Raw genomic sequence first — 21642 nt, forward strand, 5'->3', positions numbered from 1 at the left:
TTCTTTACAATCAGTTCCTCAAGTTCTGAAATGAAGGTTGATTCAAGCTAAAAACATCTGTTACAAGGCTAATAAATTAATTATTAATTAGTATCCTGTCAACACTTAAGCTATTTCTCCTCCAAAGCAGTTTTGCCAGAAAAAAAACAAACAATATGCTTAATAGTTTTATAGTTACTAAGGAAAAACACGCTGTTAAAAACAAAAGAAACAAAAACACATTTTTTGTGTTTTTAAATGTTTCTGAAATTTAAAAAAATTACACATTGTCAATGCAAAAAAAAAACTTTTTTAAAAGTTGAACTCGCTAAAAATAACAAACTCGATAATTTTGTTTGATCAAATTTAACGTTTTCTAGTCAAATAGAAATTTATTTTATCATTAGGGGAGCTTAATTTTTCATGTCAAAAAAGTATATGGAAAATATACTTTCATATTGTTTATACTTTCATTGAACTTTTATGATTCTTTCGTGTTGTTTTCATCGCTTTCAATCTGATTTGCCATTCAATGAAAGTTAGCCACGAAACAATACAAGTTGGATAATTTTTGTTTTGTTCCACCTAAGGTAAACAATAAACAATATTTAGACCACATTTAGACGAAGTTTGGATTATGATCAAATTGTTTAGTTGTTTTAAACTGTCGCAATTTTGTTTGTGAATGTGATTACATGTCAAAGTCGTAGTTACCTAACCAAGTTCAAATGAAGGTTTAGTTCATTTTATTTCTGTCAAATTGCGAAACTGCGTTCAAATAAAAGTATACTTGTATTGCTTAATAAGTAGAAACTTCTGATTAAAAAAAACAGAACTTATTGGTTTTAATTCACAGCTTTCTGTTTGGAAATTCATTTGAAAAAATAATTTGGAGTCACAATTTTGGTTGTATAAAGTTAATTTTATTTTTTGAATAAATAATTATTACAAACAACATTGAAAAATGTTGTCGCGGAACAGAAGAAGAAACTTTTATTTCCGATTTTATATTTCTATTTGTTTCTTCATTACTGGCTATTTCGTTTACCTCAGATCAAGTTCAAATCCTGAATCCAACTTCCAGAAATTTACCCAAGTCGAACCACCAAAGCGACAACTGTTTAGCTTGGGTTCTTTCAACGAATATGACATAGTCGAGGCTGAAAAATTTCATGACCACGGCGAGCTTGAAAAAACTTCAGGGCAAACTAAGATAATAATTTTATCTTACATGCGATCGGGTTCTACACTTTTGGGGAAAATTTTAAGTTCGATCGAAAATAGTTTTTATATTTACGAGCCTTACAGACTAATCCAGCGGTTTATGGAAGATAACGGGCCTGTTACTTATGCCACATTGAAGAAAAAAGATTTCTTCAAAATTCAAAAAGAATGGACTAAGAAAATTTTGGAGTGCAAATTGAATGAAACTATTTTCAACAGAACTTTCGTCGAAAGTTTGAAGCGACAACGTTTGACCAAAGAATATTCGGATATGCTTCATCAATCTTTGTTTCAACATAATTGGGATGCATACTTGAAATACAATTCTTTAATCGAACTTGAAGAATCGAGATGCAAAAATTCAACTTATTTGGTGCTGAAAACTATTCGAATTCATAGTTTGGAATCACTTTGGCCGACAACCGAAGAAGTGGCCGACCTGAAGTTTGTTCACTTACTTCGGGATCCGAGAGCAGTTCATAATTCGCGACTTCGTTTGAAACGAAACGCGGGCCCGCGTTGGGTCTGTGAATGGCCAGCGAGTAATTTGGAATTCATTCAACGAATCTCAGAAAAGGACGTTTACTTGTTCACACGTTATTACGAATTCGTGTATGAAGAATTTGCTCAAAACCCTCTGAAAAAAGTGAACCATTTGTTTCAATTGTTTTTGAACATCAAAACAACGCCAAAAATCAGAAGTGTAATTCAAGAATTAACGCAAACAGAGTCAAAATTATTTAAAAACTTCATGCTCACAAATCGAAATATTTCACAAGAAGTGGATAAATGGAAAAAAGAACTGAGTTTTAATGAGAGAACTCTAATCGAAGATAGTCCAGTATGTCAGAATGTTATGAATTATGTCGGATATAAATGGCCGTTGGTTGGCTATGCACTAGACACACAACATATCAGTTAGATTTGGTATTCGATTTAATACGTTCTGTCTTAATCTTGACAATCATGAATGTTTTTTTTTGTGTTACTTTTTTCAACAAGTCTGATTGTTTGATCCATCTTAGTAGTAATTTTTAGATCAGGTTATTGCTTTTTGTCGTTTTGATTTTTTGCACTTTTTATTGTTATGTAAGTTGAGACATACATTTCACAAATTAGTTAAAAACCACCAAACTCCAATACTAAACTATTGAACGACTTTGGTGGCAGCAGTATGGTCAAGTGGTTGGTTATATACAATGCCTATAAGAGTTTGAGAGGCCTGAACTGTTGTACGCGTGGAGACAGACTTTCTTGTCTAATAGCGATCTACTAAAATGATCTGCACTTTGTAAGAGAAATATGTAAAAAGTGGTGAAAAGTTAGATATGTTTTGTTTTTTTATTTTGTTTTCTAAATTAAGCATTCAGAAACGTAGTTTTAAGTCCCGCCAATGCTTGTCTAAATTAATTATCACTTTGTACAGTTTAACTTAGCAAAAAACTTTTTTTGCTGCTTTAGCGAAAATAAACCATTTTCTGCAAGATTTTTTTAGCAAAAAAAACTATTTTTTAAGTAAAATATCAAAGTACCTCTCGAACGATGTTATTTAGTCGCAGTGAAAATCATTGAGACTTTTTTCATCAAGATTGATTTGTGTTTTTAAATTTCCTTTGTAGATCAAATAACGATTTAGCGATCAAATATTTTGTCCATGTCAAAAGCTGGTTGCTCCTTATTAGCAATAAAGTTGTATGGCTTCTACATTACAATTTGATTTATAACACTTTGATGTCTGTCACTTTCAATTTGCCTTAAATTGCAAAATTATAATAAAAAAACTCCCTCCCAGTATCAGGTTAAAGCCTTGAATGTTACGACAGTTTTTTACATCTTCAAAATAATGGTTGAAGAAAGAAAAATAATATTTCAAAAAAAAAGTTACAACCTGATATATTAAATCAAACAAAATATTTATGCTGAAAAAAAATCAAATGAGTAGCAACAGTTTTCTGATTTGAACCTTGATAAAATGTTACTTTGTTGTAGCTAATTCTAAATTAAAACTATTAAAAAGAATAAGAAATAAGATGAATTAGTCGGTAAGTTAAAACATTAAAACAATGAGAGATCATTCTCTCTGCCGGAGAGAATGGATAGTGAAGGTCATAACTAAGTGACCGGTTAATTAAATAAGTATGTTTAGCAATAATTGCAAAACCTGATGTAAAATCACAACATTCCCCTAAGCAGGAAAAAATTTAAATTGCAATAAGTAATGCACAATAACTAACTATGACTGACTCCTTTCTCCCCCTTTAAGGACTAGGAAAGAAAATTAAAGCGCCTTAAGATGAGGTACTAGCACTAAGTAAGCTCCACTAGTGTTAAATGAAAGAACAAAGATTATCCAGATTCCGATAGATAAGGGTTATGTTAAGATGAGGTAAGGCATCACGTTTTGGCATAACGCTGAAATTTAAAACCACGTTTTATGAGTGAGGTCATAGTTTATAATGCGCGAGTGAAGAGGATATGATTTAAAGAAACTATGGGAGCAACAGATGATAATTTCTTTTGACGGGTAAAATTTATCCGAAGGATAAAGTTGTCAAATTTAGCAAACACTTTTTGGTAACTGGAAAATTAGCACCGGTTTACAAGGTAAAATACCTAGATAGCACAAAATTTTGATGGAGGTGGTCTTGGTTTGTAAAACACAAACTGGAGTGTAGGCGAATTAAGGAAATTAGGAGGACACTTGAAAATGTCTTCTACATGAAAATTTATCCGCAGGATTAAGTTCTCAAGTTTAGTGAGCAGATGTTAATATCTGAATGTTAGCACCGGTTTACTCAGTAATGTGTGTTATTTGGTAAGCCGGAATATCAGATTAAAGTATATCTAAGTGGTTATAAAGTTTTATAATCTTTTAAAAAGTTTTCAAGTTCGGTGTTGAAAAGTTCACTATCAAGATCAGAGTGTTCGCCGAAATTTGCTATTTCCATTCTCAGTGATTCGTCGGTTGATGAGTTTGACATTTGATCTGATGAAGATGATGAATCTGAATCTAGAACAATTAACTCCGCCGGATTCGTCCTGTTGATAGTCTCATGTGGTTCCTCAATCTCTAACACAATAGGCTCGGCCGCCGAACCAGAGGCTTCTTGGACACTCTCTACGGCATCAATGAAGTAACGTTTACCATAAAATTTTGGTGGGCCGACGTTTCTACTAGAGCGGCGAATAGTAGCAGGAATTTTACCGGGTATTATGGCAGGACTGTTGGATATAGCGCACTCATCCGTTGAGTCGCTTATCTCATACACCGGAAAGTTTATGTTTGAGTCGGTTTCCGTCGGATTATGCTCCACTTGTGGGTCGTTTTGTCCAATGGTGTCATTTTCCCCTCCCTGATTCACGGTTCTCTGATCCGCCGAGTTAGATGTTCGGCTGGCTGGCACTATACTTATTGGGCACTCGTATGATTGATCCATGGGTTGTTCACTGATTGGGAAACTGTCGTTTTCTAAAATCTCAGATTTTATTTCAGGATTGGTTATAGAAGAGTTAAAGTTATTTCCGAGTGGTATGTGAGGTGTAAGTGAATCCGAAATAAAGCGCTCTCTGGCTACGTCTCTACAAGGAAAACCGCCCGCTATCCATTCTTATTCGCTAGTATCCGAAATATCCGAAGGAATTAGCATAGATTCATCCGAAGCAAGGTAACTTGGAGGAGTTGGTGACTTCTTTGAGCGTCGTGTCTGTCTTCTTGTCGGGATGGATGATGGTCCAGAAATGCGTGTCCTAGTTAGGTTGTCAGATGATGTCGGGTCTAATTGTCTGTTCCTTCTTTTTGTTGGCTTCTTGGGTTTTGGTTTTCTTTTTGAGCATTCCAGTTTTTGACCTACTTCAACATTAGGGTCAGAAAAGTAAGGGAATGAAATGTTTCCTCTAAAAGGTCTGATTTTATTTGAGGTAGAGATAGGAATCGCAATATCGGATTTTCGTATTATTTTTCCGTCGGATAACTTAACTGTCGAAGTCGAAGAATTTATAATTCTTTTGTTTAGTTCTTTATAAAAACAGTCTCGGTTGATATTACCATTAGTTTTCCGAAGGATTTTACCTTTAAAAGGGCTTTCGATTGGTCTTCTGTTTTGAGTCGTTTTCGAGGATGAGGCTTAGTCTGTATCGTAGCCTTTTTCAGTCGGATTTTGGTTCTTCTTCGCAATCAGATCGTCCTTGTATCCGTCCTCGATTCTATCATCCGCGTTCCAATCCTTAGCTCGATCCTTAGACAGTATTGATTTCCCTTTGTCTAAAATTCCAAAGGAAGGTTTACCCGAAGCTAATTGTTTCCAAATAGTATTTGGTTTTCTGTTATAGTGGATCTCGAAAGGTGAGCATTTAATTTTTGATTGGAAAGTAGAACGTAGGTTCCAAATGATTTTTGAAACGGCATTTTGTAACGTGGTTTTATGATGTTCTTTGGAGATAGCCGGTACTTTGACTTTTACAGTGTGTACGAGTTTTTCGACTAATCCATTGGATCGGTGATCGCCTACTGTACAAAAGATTATTTTGATGTTGTTAGAATCGCAGAATGATTTGAAGTCTTGACTTGTAAAGCAAGTAGCATGATCCACCCTTATAGAATAAGGTATACCGTGTAAGAATATGTAGTCTTGTAAAAATTCTATAACTGTTTTTGAAGAGGTAGATGATGTAATTTTTGCCGACGGAAATTTAGAAAATCTGTCAATACAAAGTAAAATGTATTTATTTGACCCCCAATAAGAATCCAAAGGACCCGCGAAGTCTAAATCAAGTTCTTCATTTGGTTCTGATAATGGAAGAAGTTCACTAATTTGTGAATTAGGGATAACAGATTTTATATTCTTACCCGCCGATGTACACTCTGAGCAATTAATTCCATGAAAGTAGATTTGTCTGTTAATGTGCGGCCACCAAATGTATTGGGCCAAATATTTCATTCCGAATTGACCTGGATGTGTTTCGTGGAGAGTCTTCATCATCGCGTTTCGTAGGGTAAATGGAATAACGAGTTTGCCGTCCATGTAAAGTAATCCATCGGATTCGTGAAGGTCTCGGGTGAAATGTTTGAAATAAGGAGAATCTGCATTAATCTTCTCCACCTTATTTTGAAGTGCTTTAACAATAGGGCTTAACATGGGATCGTCTTCTGTCAAGAGAGCCACTAACTTGGCGTTAAATAAAAAATTTAAATCCAAGGGTCGATCCGGCAACTTCAAGTTTTCACGGTATTTTTTAACGAGATTGATATGATTTGGTTAAAGTTTGAATTCTAAATCTACGGAAATACCGGAAGTGGTGGGATTAATTACAATATTCTTATGATTCATATTAACAGTATCTACAATTTTTTTTATCTACAGGTGAATTAATTAGGCTACAATTAAGAATTAAAAAATAAAGAAATGCGGAATTTGAAATGGAAATAATTAAAGTATTTGTGTTGGAATAATCCGTTGGAATACAATTTGATGTACAAAATTCTGTTCTTCTGTGATTGAATGAGCAAATTGGAAAAGACGAGTTAATAAGTTTTAGTACTGCTGCTATTAGGTAATTACGTAATAAGACGTAATCGGAATTTTCCAAATTGTGACCAATGGCTGAACAGGTATTTCTTAGTTTCTCCGACGGATTTAATGATTTATTAATCTTATTAATTTTTGCTACTACGAATTCTTCGTCGTAATGTGAAGTTGGAAGGGCTTTTCCGGATGGGATTCTAGAAATAAGATCAGTGAAGCCCATGTCTTTTCCTGCGATATGTTTGATTGAGAAATTAAAAGGTAATAATCTGTCTACCCATCTTGTTAATCTACTGTGGTAGGTTTTATTTCCGTGGTTTGGTGAAAGAGCGGATAATAGGGCCTTGTGATTGGTGATTATTTCGAAATCAGAGCCGTAAAGGTAATTTTTATAATGCTCAACAGCCCAAACAACCCCTAAAAGTTCGAGTTCGTTAGTAGAGTATTTAGACTCGTGAGGATTTAAAAAACGTGACGCAAATGAGATTGTTTTCCAATCGTTCCCATGGAGTTGTTCCAGCGAGGCTCCAAGTCCATTGTGTGATGCGTCTGTTTTCACTCTAGTTTTTCGTTTTACATCGAAATGTGTATTCTCTGTTAAATTAACGATTTCTTCTTTTATTCTTTCAATGCTTTTGTATGATCATCGTTCCATTGGAATATTGATTTCTTATTTAGGAGCGGTCGGAGTGGGCTTCCTAAGGATGCAAGGTTTGGGACAAATTTAATGTATTGGTTTATAGAACCAAAAAATGATCGTAATTCTTTCAGATTCTTCGGTATAGGTAGGTCTTTGATAGCTTTCGATTTGTCGAATAACGGGGTAATTCCTGATTTAGAGATTTTAAATCCCAACCATTCTATTTCTTTTTGAAAGAATTTACATTTTGACCATTTTACGGCAAAGTTGTATTCGTCGAGGGTCGATAGAATTTTTAATACAATATTCTTGTGGTCTAAGAATGTTCCTTTGGAAGAAATTAAAATGTCGTCCAAGTAACAATTTGTAAATGGGATTGAACCTAACGTAGAGTCCATTACTCTTTGAAATTCGTTGGGCATATCCCCTAAGCCGTAAAAACCAGTTAAAATTGGTAAGTACCAGTAATGTCACCGCCCACAATACTGAAGTTACATTGGTTACTAGTAAATTTGTCTAATGCTAATTGACTGTATGCATTTTTTAAGTCTAGATTAGTAAACCACACTTCTCCAACGGATTCATTAGTAATTTGTGCCGCGACGTTGTCTACAAGTTCGTGGATGTTTGGCATTTGATATTTGTTCTTGTAAATCTGTTTGTTTATGAACTTGGAATCTAATGCCAGTTTGATGGATTTGTCTTTTTTGCAAGTGATGACTATTGGGCTAATAAATCTGTCTTCGTCGCAATTTTCTAATTTTTTAATATGTCCCTCTGCTTTTAATCTATTGAGTTCTGTTTTTACCGCATCCAGTAAATGTAGGGGTACTCGTCTTCCTTTTAATTGAATTGGTTTTAATGGTTCGTGAAAATGGGTAATTTTCATTTGATTTTTAATTTTTCCAATCCGAAGGAATAAATTTTTAAATGACTTTGATATATTAAGGATTTCCCTATCTTGGTTTGTTTGGGAAATGCAATTTACTGACTTACACTGCTTGTTGGTCTGGAAGTGTGGAAAATGTTTCTGAGAGACCTCTATTCCCACTTTTGGAAGGTTGTCGTTTCCTAAGATATTCCTTTCATGTCCCTCGGTTAAGAAGAATTGACAGTCGTTATCTGACCAACCATTTGAGAATATCGGAATCTTCACCTTTCCAGTGATGTTTATGGCATTATCCGTGAATCCACAGTAATGGTCTCTGGTTGTCTTATCCACCGGATAAATTTTCAAGTATGGATCACGTAATTTCAATTCGTGAAGTACGTTTTTCTTAAGAAAGCTCACTGGGCTAGCTGAATCCACTTGAATGTTTAAAATTACTTGGTTTTCTTTTCCGAGTCCGATGTTTAATAATTTCTTCAGTTCCTTTCCGTCGTTATCAAAAATTGTAGTTACATTTAGTACAGAGTAATCGTCGTTTTCACTTTGTCCAGATTCCGACCATGCGTTTATGACACCGCAACATTCTCTATCCGTGTGGTCGGTATTTACATCCGGGAAATCCGACGGATTAAAATCTGTATTATCTACAATTTGAGTATTTACAATGTTTACATTTTTACGTCGAGATCTACAAAGTCTGGTGAAATGACCTTTGAATTTACAAGAAGTACAAGTTGTGTCCTTTGCTGGGCAAACTGCTAAGTGTCCTTTTGAGAATGAACCGCCACACTTCATACAGCTGTTACTTCTTTCGATGTTGAGAGTTGGTTCTCTTTTGACGTTAAAATGGTTGTTTGGTTTATGTACAGATGATCCGTTGGATTTAAAATTATTAGTTAACTTCAAGTGATTTAAAATTCCTTTTTCATCGATAAGTGCTACGTTTAGTGCTTCGCGTGGAGGGAGGGTTTCTGTTAATAATTTCCTTTGTATATCGTAGTTTTTCATATTATTTATGAAAATATCTCTTATCCACTCTTCTTCTCCTGCGGATATGTCGCACTTTTTAGCCATTTCAGCTAAGGCACCCCAAAATTGTTCGAGGGATTCTCTGTCGCGTTGTTTTCTATTTAACAGTTTATGTCGTTCAAATGTGACATTTGATTTTCTTACGAAAGCAATCGCTAAAAACTCCCAGAATTCTTTAAAATAAATTTGTAAGACTTTCACCTTGGTAAATTTCTGTCCGAAGATCCTTTTTCCTTCATTTCCCAATGCCAGATATAAGACTGAACGTAATTTCTTGTCTGCTTCTTCTATTCGCATTCCGTTAAATTTCTTAGTTTCGGTTTTTATCGAAGCTGTTTCTTCTTCGTCATATCTTCTTTGTTCTTGGATATTTCTCTCCAATCTCAAGCGTCTTTGGGCGTCTGTTTCACCGTCCGGTGGGTTTTCCAAATTTGGTGGTAATGGATGTTGTCTCTCCGACGGATTGAGTAGATTTTCTATATCTATGTTTTCTTTAGCTATAATTGCTAATTGAAACAGATCACTCCAATCTTCCCAAGGGATGGGTGGGTCTACCGTATGGTTTTGCCAAAAGGGAGGTATTCCTCTCACGTTAGGTTCATTAGATGACTGCGCCATGATAAAATGTTACTTTGTTGTAGCTAATTCTAAATTAAAATTATTAAAAAGAATAAGAAATAAGATGAATTAGTCGGTAAGTTAAAACATTAAAACAATGAGAGATCATTCTCTCCGCCGGAGAGAATGGCTAGTGAAGGTCATAACTAAGTGACCGGTTAATTAAATAAGTATGTTTAGCAATAATTGCAAAACCTGATGTAAAATCACAACAAACCTTCATATTTTCTAGTACTTATTTGCTAGTTACGCGGCAAAAAAAGTGATTAAATTGCTGGTTAGTAATGCAAAACCTGAAGTTTTAACATGTTCAACAAAGTTTGCTCGAACTTGGTTGTCAAGTTCAGATAAAAAATCGTACGTGACAAACTCGGGCTCTGATCCGAAAGTTAGAGCACATCAGAGGTTGGTGCAGCACCTTAAACTGATCTAAGAGATAGATCGACCAGTTTTAGTTTTAAGCTGGTTTGCCCTAGGATCTCCGGGTCATGAATTTAGCGGAAACATATCTGATCGCAATCGAAAAGGCTATGTAGATGGGGGGACAATTTGAAGTAACTTAAATTCTAGCATACAAGGCCCTACAACAAAAAATGAGAAATTAATTAATATCACGAGACTATTGGTGGCATACAAGAGGATTAGAAAAAAACAGAGGACTGGAACGACTTCAAGTAACTCCCTAAAAATTACCAGATGTTACCCTACTGAGAAAAATTCTGCCCGGAGTCAATTCTGTAGCATGCGCATGACAGCTGAGAGCCTTTGAGAAGTTCTAGATGCTTAGCGGATGAGGGGCTCTAGCACCGCTCGGAAACAAAAAGTTTAAAAATAAACGGAGGTCATTAAAGTTGTACCGTCATACAGTGGAGGACAACACCATACCGAGTCTACCATTTTATGGAGCAGTTGACTCACGCCAAGGACACTTGGGGTCAAAACTTATTGGAAGTGGGGGACATGACGACCACAATACGCAAGATTCAGTAGATCAAGATCTAAACAAGGAAGCAGATGAAGATAAAACATCAATTGGCGGAGCATCGAGCAAATACTTAGAAATGCTCCTGAACGAAATGAACCAGGTGGAGATTCAGAAGCAGTGACGAGAAAATCAGGAGGCATTACTTCGACACTTGAGCCTCCCTCGGCTCTCATAAACCCTATTGCGGAAATGCCGGAATGCAGCTCTCTTGGTAACGCTGTTTATCAGAGGAAGGCTAATAAAAGACTATTGGAGCACTAACATTGTAGAGAAAAAAAAATTGAAAAAGGGATGCAGTACTTTCATGGCAAGCTTACCCAAGAAAGAATGGGAGAATGTGAATTATATTACCCAGAACACGAATAAAGAACTGGTTGGGTAATGAGCAGAATCTTTTTCACCGGCTATTGATGCCAGAAATTTTGAAGCTCTTAAATAGGTGTGAGGGAGGATGAGTGAACTCATTCATCAATTAAGCGACTGATAGGGGTGAAATCAGTTCACTCATTAAGTCAAAATACCAGGAAGATAGTTAAGAATTACTCCAGAACAAAGTGCGATGTGAACAAAGGTTTCATAGAATAGGTAACTGTTCTGAAACTAAAATTGATGGGAAAAAAACATGGGACTCACCCGAGGACCCAGGATCTCTGGCAAAACTGCCAGTGTTGCGAAAAGAAAGCGAGTGGAAGATACTTGTAACAAGAGATAGGGTGATGATAAATCACAAGGAACATTGAACAGTTCGAAAACGATGGTGCCATCTATCCTCATGGCAAGATTGAACTCCCTGTTGAAAGACAAAAAAAATATGTGACCGCATTCTGAATGGGGCATTGCTAGAGTTAGAGACTCTAAGTCAGTGAGGAAACAATACTTTGAAGAACTTCAAGACTTCAAGAATGAGCCACGGAAATCAATGTTTAGCTGGACATCTAACGCTGTTTGACTATAGATGATTGACAAATCTGGGTAAGGCCTGCTGGCTGTTATCTGGAATGGTGGATTTCCAGACATCAGCACAAAAATTTATCTAGTGGCTCTGAAAACATAATGTGACTTGTGATGTTTCTTGTAAAATCTTGTCCGAGAGTTGACTCTGAAACGAAAAGGATACGGAACGCTGATCTCACTGTAAATTCATAGTGAAACCCAGGAACTTTTAGTCAGCCTACTTTTGAGAGCGGCGTTGATCGCTACTTCAAGTTGAGCTTGGGGCCAGCAGTGAGATTTCGTGCCCCAAAAACAGTGCGATTTGTAATAACCCAGTTCCAATTTCATTTACAAGGGGCTTTGAGGGTTCAAACACAAAGTAGTTTGACTCAGACGAAAGAAGCAGAAGGAATGAGGAAAAGCTAACTTAATGACTTGATAGTAGATGAGGAAGCAGCGATAGCCTGCGTGAAGCGGAGAGACGCTCTTTGTTCTCTAAGGTTCCCGTTGGAAAAAATGTCAGCACCGACACCGACCACTTTCTAGAAAAAGAAAAAAGACCGTGAAATAAAAGACGCTGCTACTGACTGCATTGACAGAAATACGCCACAAAAAGCCGTTGCGAATGAACATCAATGAGTTCAATGAAATAGAACCATTGATTATTTAGAACCCCAGAAAAAAAACCTGATAAAAATGTCCTAAATCTACGGAATGGCAAAACTTTTCTTAATTATGAGCATAGTGCCTGCTCTGACTCCGGGTGGAGAACTATCATTTAGATCCCTAGCAAACAATTTAAGTTAGAACTGGTAGCGGTGAAGAAGGGGTTGCACCCTTCATCCCGAAATCGATTTGTAGAGTGAAATTTGGACTAGAATTGGTTTGTGGAAAGATTCTATCGAAACAACAAAAACAGTTGTGGATCCTGTTTAGAAAATCGATAAAGAACAAAACGGAAAGGGAATGAGTATTAAACTGTAATGGAGAAATAGAGGTGAACACAGTGATAGCACAAGGGCTGAGCAGCTTATTTAGCTCTCATGAATCAGTTTTGGCTTGAGAGCCAACTCATTAAATGTTGACAGCTTACAGCCTAAATTTCTTCCCTGGTTCGCTACAAGCTGAACAGAATTATATCAGAAAAGAGAGGAAATCATCGAGGTGGAGATGAACTTTGAGCAAAACGAAGCTTATCAAAGACCAATGTACGTGCTTGGTTTATGAAATAACCTTTCGGTTCAAACTTAGCTCCGCTGTACGGAAGTCGCTACCCACTTTATTTTGTAGCTGTTGACGTAAAAACCCACGAACTTAGTTAAATCAACTCTTCTCCGTGCCGAAACGCGAAGTGCCAAAAAGATGATATGAGTTACCAGAGAAGACAAATGGAAAAAGTTTCAAAATTGGTGCAAACAAATTTTGCCATCGACATACTATGAACCCAAAAAACAAGAGCGCTTCAATATAGAAGTATAACGATGTTGATATTTACCAAAGAGATAGCGACCTCCGAGCAAGAATCGAGTTCGAATTATCCTGAAACTCGATTCAAAACGAGAGAAAGGAAGTCAATCCAAATACCTTCAGTCTACAGTACTAACTGCAATAGTGGTTACTTTTCGAGGACTCCGTTATGTTCAACTTGCAGTAAAAAGGCATAATATAAATAATTAGTGGATACAAACGGTGAGTCTCTTAAGGAAAAAAAGTACTGATTGTTTTTATAAAACCGACTAATTGAATACTCTCGCATAGCTATCAGTTTAAAACTTTCCTAGTTCAGTGCCTTTGTCTGTAATAATGAATTAACGCGTTTTGGAGCTGATAAATTTTACATTATCTATCGTGAGTCTTATTTTTCTTCTGTTTTTGATAACTGACAGAAAAAAACGATTAGTTTGATAGTTTTGTTTGACCTTGATAATTCCCAAAAAAAAATTATATGTCAAAACTCTGCCTTTTGGATCTACAGATAACTAATTTAAAAAAATCAAAGAAATTTGTTGAGAAATTTTTTTAGAGAGAGTAATAAGATTTTTGATGGAAAACAATAGAAACAAAAAGTAAAAACAAACTGACAAACTCTTAAACAAACTGATATTTTCAGCAGAATCAGATGTATAAACTTCCAATTGATACGAAATTTAATATGAACAGAAAAACAGTGTGAAAATCTTTTATTTTTGCTCTGCTTGGATTCATTTTGATTTCAACTGGAAAGTTAGGATGAACTGTAGAGTTTTTGCCTAATTAAGTTCGCTTCAAAATTGAAATGTTAATTCATTCGATACGACTTATACCTGGATTTTAGTTTCCGTGATAATAATTATAAGAAAGGTTGTTTTGAAAATTTTAACTTAAAGCAGATATCAAAAACTGAGTTTCTTTGCGTATTTCTGCTTTCGAAGGTTTTCTTATTATAACAAAAGATTTGCTCCTGATTTGTTCACAAAACTCAACGTTCAAAAACTCAACGAAAATTACACCAAATTTCTAATTTTTTTTTGCCAGCTAAACATGTTTATGTATTTCAGTTTGAATGTTTTAACTGATTGCATTTCCCTTTTAGTTGAACTTTTCTGGGAAATTTTGGACAAAAATCGAAACATAAGGAGAGTTGAAGTCTATTTTGCAAAAAAAGTTATAGTTTTGATCACAAAAGGTTTTGATCACAATCGCTAAAAAAATTTACAGTATTAATTGAACTTTTTTTCCGCTAAGTTATTTTATGTTAAATATGCAGAATATTATTTAGACGATTGCAGTTTTGGTTTTACCGCTACCAGCAAATAACACGTTCAATTGGTACTATTTTCCACATAAACTCACAAGTTCTGATTGAATTTTCTTGCAAATTTAAATCAAGAGGCGAGAACTGATATGAGGCAAAAAGAGGAAATCACATTAGAACATGAAACATCTAGGGAAAATTCATGATAGTTTATTTTTTGGAAGCAATAGAAAGATAGTGATCAAATATGATGGAGTTTTTTTATCAATTTCATTCATATTTGAATAAAAATTTAATAATCGTTCACCCATTTTTCAAATTTTTGTAGCATAAATTCATTGTAGCAAAATTTCAGTTTTTTTTAATGATCCTAAGTCTGGTATAATTAACGTAAAACTGTAGTGATTCTAAAAATATGGATTGATCCTTGACAAAAAACCGAGGAAGAGTTCTATTTTGAATTTTCTTCTTGAAATATCTATCAAAGTTACAATTATTGGTGTTTATATTTGAGGATCATAACTAACTTCAAAATTAGCTGGACAGAAAAACAGTTAAGCCCATAAATAAAAAGTGCGAACTAAAAATTTTTGGATGAATACTTAGTCTAAGATGTATAATTTTGTTTCACTCTTTCAAAATTTATGGTTATTTGTTTTTTTTTTCAGCTCTATAAGAACGCGAGTTATTTTATGAGAACTCATCGCAATGCAGTGACAACAGCAGTGAACAGATTAGTGAAGAGGACCATTCGCAAAAGGAGCACTTGCTGCGAGATGATCTGGAGAGAAATGTAAGACTGGAGGGCTGCTTCCAACTTCGTCAGAGTCTTTATGGATGTTTTACAGTACGTGGTGACAGAAAGTTTGGAGTCCATCCCGCAAAAGGCGGACGGGGAGAATTAAAAACTGGATGCCGAGGATGAAAACTTTGAAAGTATTAGAACATCTGAATGGAACAATTAGAAATAAAAAAACAAAAAAATGAAGGATCCTTCAAAAACCGCTCAAACCGCAAAATGAACGGTTTGACCGGTTTTTGAACTGTTTATCTAAAAAACCGCTCAAAAACCGCGCAAGATTTGAGCGGTTTTTGAGCGTTGTTTTTCTTAGATAAACCGCTCAAAACCGTTCAAATCTTGCACGGTTTTTGAGAGTTTTTTTTTAGATAAACCCTTCAAAAACCGCTCAAACCGCTCATTTTGAAGCAAGATTTTGAGCGTAATTGTCTAAAAAAACCGCTCAAACCGCTCAAATCTTGCTTCAAATTAGGTGAAAAATCTCGACTCGGGGAAACAAGAATGAAGAAGATGAGATTAGAAAAATGAACATCTCATTAGTTTTTGTGTGATTAAATCTCGGAAACGCAAAAACTTGACATAGCTGAAAAAAGATATTTTGAAAAAACAAACGTATTTGCCTTCAAATTTTTGCAATATTTAAAGTGCCATGAAGTTTACATTTGTGTTTTAGAAAAGCATACTTAATTTTCTAAAGGACTGGAGATGAGCGTAAGTGATTACTCTAGGTTGCATGACTGTTCTTAATTAGACGGTTGTTCGCTTCCTTATGTCATCGATAAGCCTGAAAAGTTTGTTGAAGGCGGCGACTGATCCGTGTTTCTTCTAACCACACAGACTTGTTTAGTTTCAATAATCATTCAATTTAATAATCGTTCACCCATTTTTCAAATTTTTGTAGCATAAATTCATTGTAGCAAAATTTCAGTTTTTTTTAATGATCCTAAGTCTGGTATAATTAACGTAAAACTGTAGTGATTCTAAAAATATGGATTGATCCTTGACAAAAAACCGAGGAAGAGTTCTATTTTGAATTTTCTTCTTGAAATATCTATCAAAGTTACAATTATTGGTGTTTATATTTGAGGATCATAACTAACTTCAAAATTAGCTGGACAGAAAAACAGTTAAGCCCATAAATAAAAAGTGCGAACTAAAAATTTTTGGATGAATACTTAGTCTAAGATGTATAATTTTGTTTCACTCTTTCAAAATTTATGGTTATTTGTTTTTTTTTTCAGCTCTATAAGAACGCGAGTTATTTTATGAGAACTCATCGCAATGCAGTGACAACAGCAGTGAACAGATTAGTGAAGAGGACCATTCGCAAAAGGAGCACTTGCTGCGAGATGATCTGGAGAGAAATGTAAGACTGGAGGGCTGCTTCCAACTTCGTCAGAGTCTTTATGGATGTTTTACAGTACGTGGTGACAGAAAGTTTGGAGTCCATCCCGCAAAAGGCGGACGGGGAGAAGTATGCTTTTTTGTGTTTTAGAAAAGCATACTTAATTTTCTAAAGGACTGGAGATGAGCGTAAGTGATTACTCTAGGTTGCATGACTGTTCTTAATTAGACGGTTGTTCGCTTCCTTATGTCATCGATAAGCCTGAAAAGTTTGTTGAAGGCGGCGACTGATCCGTGTTTCTTCTAACCACACAGACTTGTTTAGTTTCAATAATCAGGAAAATAACTATTAAATTGATTCAGGAAGAAAATTAAAGAACATAATTTTTGTAGCTTAGTGATTGACAGGATTGTCCTGTGTCAGAACACATTTTAGAAAAAAATATATGTCTTATAATTGACACTGGAACTCTGAAAAGAAATTTTATCATAGGGTGTTTTCTCTTTTTTCGGGTTGAGGAAACTTTTTGGAAGCTATTGCATTGCAGCATGATGGCATTAGCGAGTTGACCTGATAAAAATGGTTTAGATGTATGTTTTGAAAAAACTGTCCCAAGGCACTGATTATTTGAGGTGTCGTTTAGAATGTAGTGGAAAGTGAGATTTTTGAATAGATTGTCTTGGAAAAAAGTCTTTAAAATTAGTCCTGGAAAATTTACTGCTTCATCGGATACTCTCCTGACCTTTGACATAGTGTAAATCATTTTTGCTATTTTTGGATTTAATAGCGGTAGACGTAATTTGAGTTTTATAAAGTCCCAGATGTACAATTTCTCGATATGGGAAACAACACTACGATCTTTTCTCGAAGCCTGTAAAGCTAACGAAATGAAAAAATTGTTCCAGTATATAAAGTTTGATCTAGACAAATACTTTACGGCTTATGAGAAGATAAGAGTGTATTTGGAGAACAAAAAGAACGAAAGCGCTGGAAAATTTTTAAACCAGGACCACATACTTATGAGATTTACTAGAGAATTGGAAGAAGAACAGAGTGATTGCGTTCGAAGACTTTTTCCAGTGGTACAACAACAAGGATGGTGTTACAGCTCTCGAAGCAGTCCAAAAAATTGTTCTATTTCATCATAACAAGGGTACAGATATGTTGAAACTTGGACGTACATTTGCAAAGATAGCAAACTTAAAAATCAAAATCTATAAGTTTCCATTTTGCGAAGACAAAGATTTGGGTAAAAAAATACGAGAATATATGACCGGTGGGTCTTCTCTTGTTTTTTTTTTCTCGGAAAACTGTAGATGCTGAAACATTCATTGAAATTCAACAGGTATATGTCACCCAATTGTTGGAATTGATGCAAATCAGCTTCACCCATTTTCAATGTGTCAAAATATATCAACATGTTTGTACATATGATGGGATTTTGGCACCGATATGCAAAGGTTTAAAGGTTAAAACAAAACTCTTTTTGAAGGTTTTAAAGGGTGACATGCAAAGATTTGCCAAAGTTTCGATTTTGTGAGAATTAACTTTGTATTCGTGGTAAACTTTATATAAAAGCCAGTGAAAAAAAATGTTTCTTTTTTCTAAAAACTTTGATTTTATTTCAAAATATCAGTACGCTGCAACATATTTTCAGTAAAAATATCGCTCTGATAAGTAGTTGGAATACCATATAAACAAGTTACAGCCCAAATCTTATCGTATAACTTATGGGTAAAAATTGAAAAATCTCAATTTTTGCACAAAAACTTTTATAATTGACTTATAATAAGCCAAAAAACACACTTAAATACTTTCAATCAATAATTAACAGGTTTTAAACCCTTGTTATTTGAAATTTAGGATGAGTATCAATGCCATTTCTTGTTGCAAACAAGGAGGTATAGCGAGCGCAGTAATAAATTCGTATCTCAGCATTTAACGACCATAGTTCTTGGAGTTATCATGGCAATTAGATAACTGGAAGCTCATGTGAGCAAAACATCGAGAAGCAAACAGATTCTACAAGAGCAAAAGGAGATGAACTGCCCAGGACAGTGGGCAGGATGTTGAACATTCTGATAAAAGTAAAGAAGATATAGGCAAGAAAAATCCTAATGCTATTCTTCAGAGCAAATTGGACTGCGTAGTTTTTTGAGTATGCTAAGAAACAAATGCAATCTTAGCCGCGTCTAGAACTCAATATAACACGCCATGCTCACCTGGACCTTGGCCGAGAAGCAATAAAGAAAGTGGTAAGAATTCATGGCAATGCAGTGACGACAGCAGTGAATAGACTGGTTTGGAGGATCATTCGCGACAAAATGTAAAAGGAGCAAAAAATACTAAAAGTTAAATACTAACTAAATGGTGTTTCTTGGTTTCTACATCTTCCTTTTTTAATTCATTTTGCATTTTTTTTTCATATAAAAAAGAGATTCTCAATTGGAAAATTGTATCATTTCAACGGTTTTTTACTAACCCAAGGAAAAAATTGCTCCAAAATCCCTCCTCTACTAGCTACTATAAATGCGAACGCTTACTGATTTTTTTTTCAATTCAGTCTTTACTCCTTTCTTGAATTGTATAATCAGACTGTATACATGTATATTTTTGTCTTGAGAGTTCTGAAGTATAGCGAAGTTTAGTAAAACATCGGAAAACCGTTAAAATTGTTTTTGAGTTCATAAGATTTAGGTTATCGGCATGGACAACGCTCTACTCCAGGAATCTATTCAAATGCAATTGAGTTTATGAGTAAAAACCTGAAACTTAGGCAAATATTTACCGTTTTTTTAAGCCTGCTAGATATCTCGTGTCTCGTATTCACAAAAAAGGCGAATCATCCAATTTAATGCACTGATAACTTAATCGCCATACATTTTCATACAGTTTTAGAGAACGAACTTGTATGAAAATAAACTGATGAGCGTGTTTTCTATCTCTTTTATATCGCATTTTCGAAAAGATTACTGAGTTCTTTTGTCTTCCATTTCATCACAAAAATTTCATGAAAAGTACATAAGCATCTTTTTTAGACAATATGATGATATGATCAAGATTTTTCCACACTATGAAGTTGTCCATAATCAAAAAAATAAAACCTCCTTCTGAGTTGCGGTTAAACTTTCGTATTTTGTTTGAAAACACGAAAAACAATGGATTTTCCAACAAAAAAAAACCAATATTGGATGAATTTTACCAAACATTTAATTTGCATTTTTTGACATTTCCCAAAGTTATTGATTTTTGCAGAATTTTGCTATTTTTTTCAGAAAAAAAGTTAAGTTTTTTTTGTTTTGGGTAGACTGCTTCTTTTTTGAGGTGTTCAGTGCTGTTTTCAGTCGTATTTTTCTACAAACTTAGGCTATTTTAACATTTGATAACCAAAAAAATAGATGTCGTTGTGCAACAACGCGTAAAAAAATTTTTTTGCCTTGTAGTGTGAAAAACAACACAGCCTGGACTATCTTATACGGTGCTGATTTAAATTAAACGGACAAAACGAGATAAACTTGAAATTTAAAACGCGTTTTTCTCAAAGTGGGTTGAGTATAGGTGAAAACTTATAAAGACAAAACTTGCTTTAAAATTGAGCGGAATAAAATGTATTTTTTTGGTGCATTTTGTTTTTGGCTTTTCTTAGTTTTGGGTCATGTTTTGGTTCATTTTGGCTTTTCTTAGTTAATCAAAAATTATGCCAAAAATACCCAATCTATCACAGACATAATTTTATCACAGTGAGCCTCTTACGTAGCCCAACAAACTTTAAGAAGTTATTCTCCAAAACTTTGAATAAATTAATTTATTTTTGTTTGATAGACAAAAAAGTCGTTTTTACAATACAAAATACCAACTTTTTATTTAAAAACAATTTTTAAACGGTTTGCAAATTGTTTTTGGAGAATTTACCCTTCTTAAAGTTTGTTGGGCTACGTAAGGGTTCACTTTGATTTGTTTATATAGGTGATTGATTGGGTATTTTTGGCGTAATTTTTGATTAACTGAGAAAAGCCAAAATGACCCATTTTTTGGGTAAAATTTTGGGCCCGAATTTCGCAAAACAAATTACATCCTATTAATTCTGCGTTTTAAATTTCAAGTTTATTGCAATTTTTTCCGGTTAATTTAAATAGCACTGTAGACCAAGAAAAATGTTTTTGCATGCATTTTTTTCCTTCATGCAATGAAATTGTTTTAAGAGCACAAAACTTAGTTTGCGATAAACAAATCAGCGCGTTTTTCAGCTCAATTTTTTACAGTTTTCATTGACAAAATGAATAACTTACATTTTCTGTTATGAAAATTGTATGATAATTACTTATGTGATTTAAGAAATTGATTTCAAAGTCACTCTCAAGTAAGAAAAAACTGCCACATAAGTAAGATAGTTTTTGAAAATAAGAATTCAGATGGAAAAATGCCTATCATACCTTTTCCTTCTATGGTAATTGTATAATAAGCATGTATGGAGTTGGATGATAAACATGTTTTTTGTGTGATCCTCCCAAGTTCTCACTCAACCGACCCTAATTTTGCTGCGAAATCAATTGAGTTTCGTCTCATACAAACGTCTCATAGTTTCGTCTCATATATGAAAAAAAAACGCACATCAAAATTTGAATTATGATTTGTTTCATAGTAAAATATATTTAAACGCACTATTTCAAAATTAAAAATATATTCATTCGTTATTTTTATGTTCACGATCGACAAGCAAAAAATTAACAAGCCGATGTGTTGAAGCCAAACTTTTCTGTCGTTTTTATTTCGACAGATAGAAACAATCTTGATAAAAACAATCAGTCAAAAAAATTTGAATCCGAAAAGTGAACTTTATTTGAATTGGCGTAGTTTTGCGCTCATTATGCCTTTTATTTGGCTCTTATTAATCGGCTACTTCAGTTTTCATATTTAAAAAAATTGAACTCATAATAGTCTTGTC

The 21642-nt window shown here is 34.5% G+C and overlaps 1 protein-coding gene across 1 annotated transcript; it reads left to right on the plus strand.

The window, feature by feature from the left end:
• The first annotated feature begins 673 nt into the window (after nt 1-673).
• Nucleotides 674-2240, plus strand: LOC134855426 (carbohydrate sulfotransferase 1-like). Its single transcript, XM_063871953.1, has one exon. The coding sequence runs from the start codon at nt 944-946 to the stop codon at nt 2123-2125; it is 1182 nt and encodes a 393-aa protein (XP_063728023.1). The 5' UTR covers nt 674-943; the 3' UTR covers nt 2126-2240.
• The last annotated feature ends 19402 nt before the right edge of the window (nt 2241-21642 follow it).

Source organism: Symsagittifera roscoffensis, chromosome 10, assembly GCF_963678635.1.
Source record: "Symsagittifera roscoffensis chromosome 10, txSymRosc1.1, whole genome shotgun sequence".
Taxonomy (NCBI): domain Eukaryota; kingdom Metazoa; phylum Xenacoelomorpha; order Acoela; family Convolutidae; genus Symsagittifera; species Symsagittifera roscoffensis.

Bases quoted from the DNA above. Each gene is read 5' to 3' on its own strand.
- LOC134855426 (XM_063871953.1), top strand. From the start codon at position 944: ATGTTGTCGCGGAACAGAAGAAGAAACTTTTATTTCCGATTTTATATT.